This window comes from Oncorhynchus masou, unplaced genomic scaffold (assembly GCF_036934945.1).
Source record: "Oncorhynchus masou masou isolate Uvic2021 unplaced genomic scaffold, UVic_Omas_1.1 unplaced_scaffold_2281, whole genome shotgun sequence".
NCBI lineage: Eukaryota > Metazoa > Chordata > Actinopteri > Salmoniformes > Salmonidae > Oncorhynchus > Oncorhynchus masou.
In genome coordinates this window covers 25001-40000 of record NW_027008750.1, presented here as the reverse complement: position 1 = coordinate 40000, position 15000 = coordinate 25001, and the positions used below count along the sequence as shown (strand labels likewise).

The window sequence follows — 15000 nt, the reverse complement described above, 5'->3', positions numbered from 1 at the left end:
GGATAGGGGGCCAGAGCCCAGCCACAGTGTGTGGATAGGGGGCCAGAGCCCAGCCACAGTGTGTGGATAGGGGGCCAGAGCTGGCCACAGTGTGTGGATAGGGGGGCCAGAGCCCAGCCACAGTGTGTGGATAGGGGGGGCCAGAGCCCAGCCACAGTGTGTGGATAGGGGGGCCAGAGCCCAGCCACAGTGTGTGGATAGGGGGCCAGAGCCCAGCCACAGTGTGTGGATAGGGGGGCCAGAGCCCAGCCACAGTGTGTGGATAGGGGGGGCCAGAGCCCAGCCACAGTGTGTGGATAGGGGGCCAGAGCTGGGCACAGTGTGTGGATAGGGGGGGCCAGAGCCCAGCCACAGTGTGTGGATAGGGGGGCCAGAGCTGGGCACAGTGTGTGGATAGGGGGCCAGAGCTGGGCACAGTGTGTGGATAGGGGGGCCAGAGCTGGGCACAGTGTGTGGATAGGGGGGCCAGAGCCCAGCCACAGTGTGTGGATAGGGGGGGCCAGAGCTGGCCACAGTGTGTGGATAGGGGGGCCAGAGCCCAGCCACAGTGTGTGGATAGGGGGCCAGAGCTGGCCACAGTGTGTGGATAGGGGGCCAGAGCCCAGCCACAGTGTGTGGATAGGGGGGGGCCAGAGCCCAGCCACAGTGTGTGGATAGGGGGGGCCAGAGCCCAGCCACAGTGTGTGGATAGGGGGGCCAGAGCCCAGCCACAGTGTGTGGATAGGGGGGGCCAGAGCCCAGCCACAGTGTGTGGATAGGGGGGGCCAGAGCCCAGCCACAGTGTGTGGATAGGGGGGGCCAGAGCCCAGCCACAGTGTGTGGATAGGGGGGGCCAGAGCCCAGCCACAGTGTGTGGATAGGGGGGCCAGAGCTGGCCACAGTGTGTGGATAGGGGGGGCCAGAGCCCAGCCACAGTGTGTGGATAGGGGGGGCCAGAGCCCAGCCACAGTGTGTTGATAGGGGGGCCAGGGCCCAGCCACAGTGTGTGGATAGGGGGCCAGAGCCCAGCCACAGTGTGTGGATAGGGGGCAGAGCCCAGCCACAGTGTGTGGATAGAGGGCCAGAGCCCAGCCACAGTGTGTAGATAGGGGGGCCAGGGCCCAGCCACAGTGTGTGGATAGGGGGCCAGGGCCCAGCCACAGTGTGTAGATAGGGGGGCCAGAGCCCAGCCACAGTGTGTGGATAGGGGGGCCAGAGCCCAGCCACAGTGTGTGGATAGGGGGGCCAGAGCCCAGCCACAGTGTGTGGATAGGGGGGCCAGAGCCCAGCCACAGTGTGTGGATAGGGGGCCAGAGCCCAGCCACAGTGTGTGGATAGGGGGCCAGAGCCCAGCCACAGTGTGTGGATAGGGGGCCAGAGCCCAGCCACAGTGTGTGGATAGGGGGGGCCAGAGCCCAGCCACAGTGTGTGTGATTCTCAACAGGGAGAGCAGTCGTGCAGTCTGTCCTGTAAATCTTTGCAGGGGGGTCAGTGTGTGTGTGTGTGTGTGTGTGTGTGTGTGTGTGTGTGTGTGTGTGTGTGTGTGTGTGTGCGTGCGTGCGTGTGCGTGCGTGTGCGTGCGTGTATCCATATCCGTGTGTTTCTTACCAGTGAGAGCAGTCATGCAGGCTGTCGTGGAGGGTCTTGCGGAGGACAGAGTCCTTGTCGTATATCCCCCAGGTGGCCTGCAGTACTGAGTCTAACAGGCAGTCTCCCTGTGTACGGTTCCACAGGGCATACAGTCTGCTGTCCAGCCTGGTACCCAGCTCCAAGGACCAGTTGATGATGGGAGACTCCTCCTCTAGCTCTGTGGAGACACACACACAGGGAGAAAGGACACACACACACACACACACACACAGAGAGAGAAAGGACACACACACACAGAGAGAGAAAGGACACACACACACACACACACAGAGAGAGAAAGGACACACACACACAGAGAGAAAGGACACACACACACACACACACACAGAGAGAAAGGACACACACACACACACACAGAGAGAGAGAAAGGACACACACACAGAGAGAGAAAGGACACACACACACACAGAGAGAAAGGACACACACACACACACAGGGAGAAAGGAAGCACACACACACACAGAGAGAAAAAACACACACACACACACACACAAAGAGAGAAAAAACACACACACACAAAGAGAGAAAAAACACACACACACACACAAAGAGAGCGAGAGAAAAGACACACAGACACAGAGAGGACCCATACATTGTTATCCATTTAGAGAGGGAGGGAGAGAGAGGACACAGCAACTCAATTACTTAATTCTTCCCTCGTCTCCCCTTGGCCCTGCAACAACCAACTGGAGCATCCTATTTCTCCCATGTAACCCAATTACACGACAAGCTGAAATAGGTCACAAGACACCTCCGAGACCGAGACACACCTGGGAGGATCACTGGGGTAAGTGAACACTCAATAAGGATGTAGAGCTGAAACATCTGTGTAGTTAACAGGTAGCTAGCTAGCTGGGGAGAGGAGAGGAGGTGAGGTAACTAGCTAGCTGGGGAGAGGAGAGGGTGGTGAGGTAACTAGCTAGCTGGGGAGAGGAGAGGGTGGTGATGTAACTAGCTAGCTGGGGAGAGGGTGGTGAGGTAACTAGCTAGCTGGGGAGAGGAGAGGGTGGTGAGGTAACTAGCTAGCTGGGGAGAGGAGAGGGAGGTGAGGTAACTAGCTAGCGGGGGAGAGGAGAGGGAGGTGAGGTAACTGGCTAGCTGAGGAGAGGGTGGTGAGGTAACTAGCTAGCTGGGGAGAGGAGAGGGCGGTGAGGTAACCAGCTGGTGAGAGGAGAGGGTGGTGAGGTAACTAGCTAGCTGGGGAGAGGAGAGGGCGGTGAGGTAACTAGCTAGCTGGTGAGAGGAGAGGGTGGTGAGGTAACTAGCTAGCTGGGGAGAGGAGAGGGTGGTGAGGTAACTAGCTAGCTGGGGAGAGGGTGGTGAGGTAACTAGCTAGCTGAGAAGAGGGCGGTGAGGTAACTAGCTAGCTGGGGAGAGGAGAGGGCGGTGAGGTAACTAGCTAGCTGGTGAGAGGAGAGGGTGGTGAGGTAACTAGCTAGCTGGTGAGAGGAGAGGGCGGTGAGGTAACTAGCTAGCTGGGGAGAGGAGAGGGTGGTGAGGTAACTAGCTAGCTGGGGAGAGGAGAGGGTGGTGAGGTAACTAGCTAGCTGGTGAGAGGAGAGGGTGGTGAGGTAACTAGCTAGCTGGTGAGAGGAGAGAGGGCGGTGAGGTAACTAGCTAGCTGGGGAGAGGAGAGGGCGGTGAGGTAACTGGCTAGCTGGGGAGAGGAGAGGGTGGTGAGGTAACTAGCTAGCTGGGGAGAGGGTGGTGAGGTAACTAGCTAGCTGGGGAGAGGAGAGGGTGGTGAGGTAACTAGCTAGCTGGGGAGAGGAGAGGGCGGTGAGGTAACTAGCTAGCTGGTGAGAGGAGAGGGCGGTGAGGTAACTAGCTAGCTGGGGAGAGGAGAGGGCGGTGAGGTAACTAGCTAGCTGAGGAGAGGGTGGTGAGGTAACTAGCTAGCTGGGGAGAGGAGAGGGCGGTGAGGTAACTAGCTAGCTGAGGAGAGGGTGGTGAGGTAACTAGCTAGCTGGGGAGAGGAGAGGGTGGTGAGGTAACTAGCTAGCTGGTGAGAGGAGAGGGTGGTGAGGTAACTAGCTAGCTGGGGAGAGGAGAGGGCGGTGAGGTAACTAGCTAGCTGGTGAGAGGAGAGGGTGGTGAGGTAACTAGCTAGCTGGTGAGAGGAGAGGGCGGTGAGGTAACTAGCTAGCTGGGGAGAGGAGAGGGCGGTGAGGTAACTGGCTAGCTGGGGAGAGGAGAGGGTGGTGAGGTAACTAGCTAGCTGGGAGAGGGTGGTGAGGTAACTAGCTAGCTGGTGAGAGGAGAGGGCGGTGAGGTAACTAGCTAGCTGGTGAGAGGAGAGGGCGGTGAGGTAACTAGCTAGCTGAGGAGAGGGTGGTGAGGTAACTAGCTAGCTGGGGAGAGGAGAGGGCGGTGAGGTAACTAGCTAGCTGGTGAGAGGAGAGGGTGGTGAGGTAACTAGCTAGCTGGGGAGAGGAGAGGGCTGTGAGGTAACTAGCTAGCTGAGTAGAGGGCGGTGAGTTAACGAGCTAGCTGATGAGAGGAGAGGGCGGTGAGGTAACTAGCTAGCTGGTGAGAGGAGAGGGCGGTGAGGTAACTAGCTAGCTGAGAAGAGGGCGGTGAGGTAACTAGCTAGCTGGGGAGAGGAGAGGGCGGTGAGGTAACTAGCTAGCTGGGGAGAGGAGAGGGTGGTGAGGTAACTAGCTAGCTGGTGAGAGGAGAGGGCGGTGAGGTAACTAGCTAGCTGAGTAGAGGGCGGTGAGTTAACTAGCTAGCTGATGAGAGGAGAGGGCGGTGAGGTAACTAGCTAGCTGGTGAGAGGAGAGGGCGGTGAGGTAACTAGCTAGCTGAGTAGAGGGCGGTGAGTTAACTAGCTAGCTGATGAGAGGAGAGGGCGGTGAGGTAACTAGCTAGCTAGGGCGGTGAGGTAACTAGCTAGCTGGTGAGAGGAGAGGGCGGTGAGGTAACTAGCTAGCTGGTGAGAGGAGAGGGCGGTGAGGTAACTAGCTAGCTGAGGAGAGGGTGGTGAGGTAACTAGCTAGCTGGGGAGAGGAGAGGGCGGTGAGGTAACTAGCTAGCTGGTGAGAGGAGAGGGTGGTGAGGTAACTAGCTAGCTGGGGGAGAGGAGAGGGCTGTGAGGTAACTAGCTAGCTGGGGAGAGGGTGGTGAGGTAACTAGCTAGCTGAGAAGAGGGCGGTGAGGTAACTAGCTAGCTGGTGAGAGGAGAGGGCGGTGAGGTAACTAGCTAGCTGGTGAGAGGAGAGGGCGGTGAGGTAACTAGCTAGCTGGTGAGAGGAGAGGGCGGTGAGGTAACTAGCTAGCTGAGTAGAGGGCGGTGAGTTAACTAGCTAGCTGATGAGAGGAGAGGGCGGTGAGGTAACTAGCTAGCTGGTGAGAGGAGAGGGCGGTGAGGTAACTAGCTAGCTGAGTAGAGGGCGGTGAGTTCACTAGCTAGCTGATGAGAGGAGAGGGCGGTGAGGTAACTAGCTAGCTGGGAGAGAGAGGGTGGTGAGGTAACTAGCTAGCTGAGGAGAGGGCGGTGAGGTAACTAGCTAGCTGGGGAGAGGAGCGGGTGGTGAGGTAACTAGCTAGCTGGTGAGAGGAGAGGGCGGTGAGGTAACTAGCTAGCTGGTGAGAGGAGAGGGCAGTGAGGTAACTAGCTAGCTGGGGAGAGGAGAGGGTGGTGAGGTAACTAGCTAGCTGAGGAGAGGAGAGGGCGGTGAGGTAACTAGCTAGCTGAGGAGAGGAGAGGGTGGTGAGGTAACTAGCTAGCTGGTGAGAGGAGAGGGCAGTGAGGTAACTAGCTAGCTGAGGAGAGGAGAGGGCGGTGAGGTAACTAGCTAGCTGAGGAGAGGAGAGGGCGGTGAGGTAACTAGCTAGCTGGGGAGAGGAGAGGGTGGTGAGGTAACTAGCTAGCTGAGGAGAGGGAGAGGGCGGTGAGGTAACTAGCTAGCTGGGGAGAGGAGCGGGTGGTGAGGTAACTAGCTAGCTGGTGAGAGGAGAGGGCAGTGAGGTAAATAGCTAGCTGGTGAGAGGAGAGGGCGGTGAGGTAACTAGCTAGCTGGTGAGAGGAGAGGGTGGTGAGGTAACTAGCTAGCTGGTGAGAGGAGAGGGTGGTGAGGTAACTTTGCTAGCTGGGGAGAGGAGAGGGTGGTGAGGTAACTAGCTAGCTGGGGAGAGGAGAGGGCGGTGAGGTAACTAGCTAGCTGGGGAGAGGAGAGAGCGGTGAGGTAACTAGCTAGCTGGGGAGAGGAGAGGGCGGTGAGGTAACTAGCTAGCTGAGGAGAGGAGAGGGCGGTGAGGTAACTAGCTAGCTGGGGAGAGGAGAGGGTGGTGAGGTAACTAGCTAGCTGGTGAGAGGAGAGGGTGGTGAGGTAACTAGCTAGCTGGTGAGAGGAGAGGGCGGTGAGGTAACTAGCTAGCTGGGGAGAGGAGAGGGTGGTGAGGTAACTAGCTAGCTGGTGAGAGGAGAGGGCGGTGAGGTAACTAGCTAGCTGGGGAGAGGAGAGGGTGGTGAGGTAACTAGCTAGCTGGGGAGAGGAGAGGGCTGTGAGGTAACTAGCTAGCTGGTGAGAGGAGAGGGTGGTGAGGTAACTAGCTAGCTGAGGAGAGGAGAGGGCGGTGAGGTAACTAGCTAGCTGGTGAGAGGAGAGGGTGGTGAGGTAACTAGCTAGCTGGTGAGAGGAGAGGTGGTGAGGTAACTAGCTAGCTGGGGAGAGGAGAGGGTGGTGAGGTAACTAGCTAGCTGGTGAGAGGAGAGGGCGGTGAGGTAACTAGCTAGCTGGGGAGAGGAGAGGGTGGTGAGGTAACTAGCTAGCTGGTGAGAGGAGAGGGCGGTGAGGTAACTAGCTAGCTGGTGAGAGGAGAGGGTGGTGAGGTAACTAGCTAGCTGGTGAGAGGAGAGGGCGGTGAGGTAACTAGCTAGCTGAGGAGAGGGCGGTGAGGTAACGAGCTAGCTGAGAAGAGGGCGGTGAGGTAACTAGCAAGCTGGTGAGAGGAGAGAGCGGTGAGGTAACTAGCTAGCTGAGGAGAGGGCGGTGAGGTAACTAGCTAGCTGGTGAGAGGAGAGGGTGGTGAGGTAACTAGCTAGCTGGTGAGAGGAGAGGGTGGTGAGGTAACTAGCTAGCTGAGGAGAGGAGAGGGCGGTGAGGTAACTAGCTAGCTGGTGAGAGGAGAGGGTGGTGAGGTAACTAGCTAGCTGGTGAGAGGAGAGGGTGGTGAGGTAACTAGCTAGCTGGGGAGAGGAGAGGGCGGTGAGGTAACTAGCTAGCTGGTGAGAGGAGAGGGTAGTGAGGTAACTAGCTAGCTGGGGAGAGGAGAGGGTGGTGAGGTAACTAGCTAGCTGGTGAGAGAAGAGGGCAGTGAGGTAACTAGCTAGCTGGTGAGAGGAGAGGGTGGTGAGGTAACTAGCTAGCTGGTGAGAGGAGAGGGTGGTGAGGTAACTAGCTAGCTGGTGAGAGGAGAGGGAGGTGAGGTAACTAGCTAGCTGAGGAGAGGGGCGGTGAGGTAACGAGCTAGCTGAGAAGAGGGCGGTGGAGGTAACTAGCTAGCTGGTGAGAGGAGCGGGTGGTGAGGTAACTAGCTAGCTGGTGAGAGGAGAGGGCGGTGAGGTAACTAGCTAGCTGGTGAGAGGAGAGGGCGGTGAGGTAACTAGCTAGCTGAGTAGAGGGCAGTGAGGTAACTATCTAGCTGGTGAGAGGAGAGGGGCGGTGAGGTAACTAGCTAGCTGGTGAGAGGCGGTGAGGTAACTAGCTAGCTGGTGAGAGGAGAGGGTGGTGAGGTAACTAGCTAGCTGGTGAGAGGAGAGGGTGGTGAGGTAACTTAGCTAGCTGGTGAGAGGAGAGGGCGGTGAGGTAACTAGCTAGCTGGTGAGAGGAGAGGGCGGTGAGGTAACTAGCTAGCTGAGTAGAGGGCGGTGAGTTAACTAGCTAGCTGATGAGAGGAGAGGGCGGTGAGGTAACTAGCTAGCTAGCTGAGGAGAGGGCGGTGAGGTAACTAGCTAGCTGAGTAGAGGGCGGTGAGTTAACTAGCTAGCTGGTGAGAGGAGAGGGTAGTGAGGTAACTAGCTAGCTGAGTAGAGGGCGGTGAGGTAACTAGCTAGCTGAGGAGAGGTAAATAGCTAGCTGAGTAGAGGGAGGTGAGGTAACTAGCTAGCTGAGGAGAGGTAACTAGCTAGCCGAGGAGAGGAGCAGATTGGGGCTCCTAAAAGGAGGACTCTTCGCTTTTCTACCTGCTCATCTGAAAGATTGACTGACGCAGAATTATCACCCACAAAATTCACACCTAACATACACTGAGTGCACAAAACATTAGGAACACCTGCTCTTTCAATAACAGCCTGACCAGGTGAACCCAGGTGAAAGCTATGATCCCTTATTGATGTCACTTGTTAAATCCACTTCAATCAGTGGAGATGAAGGAGTGGATTTAAATTGAATTGAAGTGGATTTAACAAGTGACATCAATAAGGGATCATAGCTTTCACCTGGATTCACCTGGTCAGAGACAGATTAAATCATTATTTTTAAGACCGGAGACAATTGAGACATGGATTGTGTGCCATTCAGAGCGTGAATGAGCAAGACTAAATATTTAAGTGCCTTTGAACAGGGTATGGTAGTAGGTGTCTTTGAACAGGGTATAACAATTGAGACATGGATTGTGTGCAGGTCAGAGGGTGAATGGGCAAGACTAAATATTTAAGTGCCTTTTGAACAGGGTATGGTAGTAGGTGCCAGGCGCACCGTTTGGTGTCAAGAACTGCAACGCTGCTGGGTCTTTCCACACTCAACAGTTTCCTGTGTGTATCAAGAACGGTCCACCACCCAAAGGGCATCCAGCCAACTTGACACAACTGTGCGACGCATTAGAGTCAACATCCTCCAGCAGCCCTGTGGAACGCTTTCAATACTTTGTGTCGAGTCCATGACCCAATGAATTGAGGCTGTTCTAAGGGGCGCAACTCAATATTGGGAAGGTGTTCCTAATGTTTTGTACACCGTGTATATTTGGCACAGAGTTGACTGTCATGGAACAGCGTGTGGTCTTAAAGGAGCTTCTCTCTTTCATCACTTTTCTCTTTCATCACACACACACACACACACACACTTGATTCTAATGGTAAATCGACAACATGCAGTACGCACCCCTGGCATGGGGTGGATGGGAGATATTGAGAAATATCCAGAGATATCAAGAATCCTCTGAGATCTTTTTACCTTTCTGTACATCTCGATCTAACACCTCGTCAAACAGCTTCTCCTGGACTGCAGTGGGCAGGTCTTCGATGTCTGCAGAAACACACAACGAGAGGGAGAGAGAGAGAGAGAGAGAGAGAGAGAGAGACAAAGAGAGAGAGACAGAGAGAGACAGAGAGAGAGAGAGACAAAGAGAGAGAGAGAGAAAGAGAGAGGAATTAGGTGACTTAAAAAAAAAATGCAAATATTATTATCAGCTAGATTACACAATTCCCGCTGTTCACATTTGCCTATTATGACTGCCGAACACCCCCCACAAATCAAAACGGTCATAGTGGAAACAGAAAACAACACTGAGAAAAGATGCTTGTAGTAATGCTACTCCACAAAACGGTCTACATTTTGCCAAATGGTGACTGAACAGTAAACTTGCTGTTCATAAACCGCTGCCTTCACAAATAAATTCATAACCCCTTGACCTATGACCTATTGTGTTGGCGTTACAGACAAAATTCAAAATGGATTAAATAACAAAAAAAATCCCACCCATCGACACTCAAAACCCCATAATGACAAACATGTTTTACGACATTTTTTACTAATTTAGTGAAAATGAAATACAGAAATATCAAATTTTCCAAAAGTATTCACATCCCATAGTCAATACTGATCTGTTTCAGCTTAGAGTCATCTTGGGTAGGTCTGTATCAGCTTTGAGTCGTCTTGGGTATGTCTGTTTCAGCTTTGAGTCGTCTTGGGTAGGTCTGTGTCAGCTTTGAGTCGTCTTGGGTATGTCTGTTTCAGCTTTGAGTCGTCTTGGGTAGGTCTGTATCAGCTTTGAGTTGTCTTGGGTAGGTCTGTGTCAGCGTTGAGTCGTCTTGGGTAGGTCTGTTTCAGCTTTGAGTCGTCTTGGTTAGGTCTGTTTCAGCTTTGAGTCGTATTGGGTATGTCTGTTTCAGCTTTGAGTCATCTTGGGTAGGTCTGTTTCAGCTTTGAGTCGTCTTGGGTAGGTCTGTTTCAGCTTTGAGTCGTCTTGGGTAGGTCTGTGTCAGCGTTGAGTCGTCTTGGGTAGGTCTGTTTCAGCTTTGAGTCGTCTTGGGTAGGTCTGTTTCAGCTTTGAGTCGTATTGGGTATGTCTGTTTCAGCTTTGAGTCATCTTGGGTAGGTCTGTTTCAGCTTTGAGTCGTCTTGGGTAGGTCTGTTTCAGCTTTGAGTCGTCTTGGGTAGGTCTGTTTCAGCTTTGCAAATCAGGATTTGGGGATTTTCTCCCATTTGTCCTTGCATATTTTCTCAAACTCTGTTCAATTAGATGGGGGAATGGCGGTGAACAGCAATCTTCAAGTCTTTCCACAGATTTTCAAAAGGGATTCAAGTCGGGGATTTGTCTGGACCACTCAAGAACTTTCACCTTCTTGTTCTGAAGTCATTCCAGCGTTGCTTTGGCTCTATGCTTCGGGGTCATTGCCCTGTTGGAATGTAAATCTCCACAGTTTTAAGGTTGTTTGCTCTCTGAAGCAGGTTCTCATTAAGGCTTTGCCTGTATTTGGCTCGATTCATTGTTCCCTCCATCCTTACCAGTCTTACAGTCCCCTCGCCGCTGAAAAGCATCCCCCATAGCATGATGCTGCCACCACCACCATGCTTCACGGTAGGGATGGTGTTAGACGGATGATGAGTTGTGTCTGGTTTTCGCGCTTCGCATTCAGGACAACATTTTTTCCAGTGTTTCTCATCAGGCCACAGTATCTTTCGTCTTTATGCTCTTTAGTCTGTCATGTACCTTTTTAACAACCTCCAGGTGTGCTATCATGTACCTTTTTAACAACCTCCAGGTGTGCTGTCATGTACCTTTTTAACAACCTCCAGGTGTGCTGTCATGTACCTTTTTAACAACCTCCAGGTGGGCTGTCATGTACCTTTTTAACAACCTCCAGGTGGGCTGTCATGTACCTTTTAACAACCTCCAGGCGGGCTGTCATGTACCTTTTAACAACCTCCAGGTGTGCTGTCATGTACCTTTTAACAACCTCCAGGTGGGCTGTCATGTACCTTTTAACAACCTCCAGGTGGGCTGTCATGTACCTTTTTAACAACCTCCAGGTGGGCTGTCATGTACCTTTTTAACAACCTCCAGGTGGGCTGTCATGTACCTTTTTAACAACCTCCAGGTGGGCTGTCATGTACCTTTTTAACAACCTCCAGGTGGGCTGTCATGTACCTTTTAACAACCTGCAGGTGGGCTGTCATGTATGTTTTTAACAACCTCCAGGTGTGCTGTCATGTACCTTTTTAACAACCTCCAGGTGGGCTGTCATGTACCTTTTTAACAACCTCCAGGTGGGCTGTCATGTACCTTTTTAACAACCTCCAGGTGGGCTGTCATGTACCTTTTTAACAACCTCCAGGTGTGCTGTCATGTACCTTTTTAACAACCTCCAGGTGGGCTGTCATGTACCTTTTTAACAACCTCCAGGTGTGCTATCATGTACCTTTTTAACAACCTCCAGGTGGGCTGTCATGTACCTTTTTAACAACCTCCAGGTGTGCTGTCAAGTACCTTTTTAACAACCTCCAGGTGTGCTGTCATGTACCTTTTTAACAACCTCCAGGTGGGCTGTCATGTACCTTTTTAACAACCTCCAGGTGGGCTGTCATGTACCTTTTTAACAACCTCCAGGTGTGCTGTCATGTACCTTTTTAACAACCTCCAGGTGTGCTGTCATGTACCTTTATAACAACCTCCAGGTGGGCTGTCATGTACCTCTATAACAACCTCCAGGTGGGCTTTCATGTACCTTTTTAACAACCTCCAGTTGTGCTGTCATGTACCTTTTTAACAACCTCCAGGTGTGCTGTCATGTACCTTTTAAACAACCTCCAGGTGGGCTGTCATGTACCTTTGTAACAACCTCCAGGTGTGCTGTCATGTACCTTTTTAACAACCTCCAGGTGTGCTGTCATGTACCTTTTTAAGAACCTCCAGGTGGGCTGTCATGTACCTTTTTAACAACCTCCAGGTGGGCTGTCATGTACCTTTTTAACAACCTCCAGGTGGGCTGTCATGTACCTTTTTAACAACCTCCAGGTGTGCTGTCATGTACCTTTTTAACAACCTCCAGGTGTGCTGTCATGTACCTTTAACAACCTCCAGGTGTGCTGTCATGTACCTTTTTAACAACCTCCAGGTGTGCTGTCATGTACCTTTTTAACAACCTCCAGGTGGGCTGTCATGTACCCTTTTAACAACCTCCAGGTGTGCTGTCATGTACCTTTTTAACAACCTCCAGGTGGGCTGTCATGTACCTTTATAACAACCTCCAGGTGGGCTGTCATGTACCTTTTTAACAACCTCCAGGTGGGCTGTCATGTACCTTTTTAACAACCTCCAGGTGGGCTGTCATGTACCTCTATAACAACCTCCAGGTGGGCTTTCATGTACCTTTTTAACAACCTCCAGGTGTGCTGTCATGTACCTTTATAACAACCTCCAGGTGGGCTGTCATGTACCTTTATAACAACCTCCAGGTGTGCTGTCAAGTACCTTTTTAACAACCTCCAGGTGTGCTGTCATGTACCTTTTTAACAACCTCCAGGTGGGCTGTCATGTACCTTTTTAACAACCTCCAGGTGGGCTGTCATGTACCTTTTTAACAACCTCCAGGTGTGCTGTCATGTACCTTTTTAACAACCTCCAGGTGTGCTGTCATGTACCTTTTAACAACCTCCAGGTGTGCTGTCATGTACCTTTTAACAACCTCCAGGTGGGCTGTCATGTACCTTTTAACAACCTCCAGGTGGGCTGTCATGTACCTTTTTAACAACCTCCAGGTGGGCTGTCATGTACCTTTTTAACAACCTCCAGGTGTGCTGTCATGTACCTTTTTAACAACCTCCAGGTGTGCTGTCATGTACCTTTTTAACAACCTCCAGGTGGGCTGTCATATACCTTTTAACAACCTCCAGGTGGGCTGTCATATACCTTTTAACAACCTCCAGGTGTGCTGTCATGTACCTTTATAACAACCTCCAGGTGGGCTGTCATGTACCTTTTTAACAACCTCCAGGTGGGCTGTCATGTACCTTTATAACAACCTCCAGGTGGGCTGTCATGTACCTTTATAACAACCTCCAGGTGGGCTGTCATGTACCTTTATAACAACCTCCAGGTGGGCTGTCATGTACCTTTTTAACAACCTCCAGGTGGGCTGTCATGTACCTTTATAACAACCTCCAGGTGGGCTGTCATGTACCTTTATAACAACCTCCAGGTGGGCTGTCATGTACCTTTTTAACAACCTCCAGTTGGGCTGTCATGTACCTTTTTAACAACCTCCAGGTGTGCTGTCATGTACCTTTTTAACAACCTCCAGGTGGGCTGTCATGTACCTTTTTAACAACCTCCAGGTGTGCTGTCATGTACCTTTTTAACAACCTCCAGGTGGGCTGTCATGTACCTTTTTAACAACCTCCAGGTGGGCTGTCATGTACCTTTTTAACAACCTCCAGGTGGGCTGTCATGTACCTTTTTAACAACCTCCAGGTGTGCTGTCATGTACCTTTTTAACAACCTCCAGGTGTGCTGTCATGTACCTTTTAACAACCTCCAGGTGGGCTGTCATGTACCTTTTTAACAACCTCCAGGTGGGCTGTCATGTACCTTTTAACAACCTCCAGGTGTGCTGTCATGTACCTTTTTAACAACCTCCAGGTGGGCTGTCATGTACCTTTTTAACAACCTCCAGGTGGGCTGTCATGTACCTTTTTAACAACCTCCAGGTGTGCTGTCATGTACCTTTTTAACAACATCCAGGTGGGCTGTCATGTACCTTTTTAACAACCTCCAGGTGTGCTGTCATGTACCTTTAACAACCTCCAGGTGTGCTGTCATGTACCTTTTAACAACCTCCAGGTGGGCTGTCATGTACCTTTTTAACAACCTCCAGGTGGGCTGTCATGTACCTTTTTAACAACCTCCAGGTGTGCTGTCATGTACCTTTTTAACAACCTCCAGGTGTGCTGTCATGTACCTTTTTAACAACCACCAGGTGGGCTGTCATGTACCTTTATAACAACCTCCAGGTGTGCTGTCATGTACCTTTATAACAACCTCCAGGTGGGCTGTCATGTACCTTTTTAACAACCACCAGGTGTGCTGTCATGTACCTTTTTAACAACCTCCAGGTGGGCTGTCATGTACCTTTATAACAACCTCCAGGTGGGCTGTCATGTACCTTTATAACAACCTCCAGGTGTGCTGTCATGTACCTTTATAACAACCTCCAGGTGTGCTGTCATGTACCTTTATAACAACCTCCAGGTGGGCTGTCATGTACCTTTTTAACAACCTCCAGGCGGGCTGTCATGTACCTTTTTAACAACCTCCAGGTGTGCTGTCATGTACCTTTATAACAACCTCCAGGTGGGCTGTCATGTACCTTTTTAACAACCTCCAGGTGTGCTGTCATGTACCTTTTTAACAACCTCCAGGTGGGCTGTCATGTACCTTTATAACAACCTCCAGGTGGGCTGTCATGTACCTTTTTAACAACCTCCAGGTGGGCTGTCATGTACCTTTAACAACCTCCAGGTGGGCTGTCATGTACCTTTATAACAACCTCCAGGTGGGCTGTCATGTACCTTTTTAACAACCTCCAGGTGGGCTGTCATGCACCTTTTTAACAACCTCCAGGTGTGCTGTCATGTACCTTTTTAACAACCTCCAGGTGTGCTGTCATGTACCTTTTTAACAACCTCCAGGTGGGCTGTCATGTACCTTTTTAACAACCTCCAGGTGGGCTGTCATGTACCTTTTTAACAACCTCCAGGTGTGCTGTCATATACCTTTTTAACAACCTCCAGGTGTGCTGTCATGTACCTTTTTAACAACCTCCAGGTGGGCTGTCATGTACCTTTTTAACAACCTCCAGGTGGGCTGTCATGTACCTTTATAACAACCTCCAGGTGTGCTGTCATGTACCTTTTTAACAACCTCCAGGTGGGCTGTCATGTACCTTTTTAACAACCTCCAGGTGGGCTGTCATGTACCTTTTAACAACCTCCAGGTGGGCTGTCATGTACCTTTTAGCATATTTCTCAGGAGTGGCTCCCATAAAGCCCATTCATTTGCATATTTCTCAGGAGTGGCTCCCATAAAGCCCAGAGTGGTGAAGTGCTGTAGAGACTGTTGTCCTTCTGGCAGCTTCTCCCATCTCAGCCA

General features: G+C 51.8%; 1 protein-coding gene across 1 annotated transcript in view; it reads right to left on the bottom strand.

The window, feature by feature from the left end:
• LOC135533193 (ubiquitin thioesterase ZRANB1-like) overlaps positions 1 to 15000 on the bottom strand; it is a gene marked incomplete at its 5' end in the record, with an annotated part of 39450 nt that overhangs the window by 17699 nt on the left and 6751 nt on the right. Inside the window, 2 exon segments of the mRNA XM_064960589.1 lie at positions 1588 to 1786; positions 8805 to 8876. Of these exon segments, the coding sequence (XP_064816661.1) occupies positions 1588 to 1786; positions 8805 to 8876 (271 nt within the window).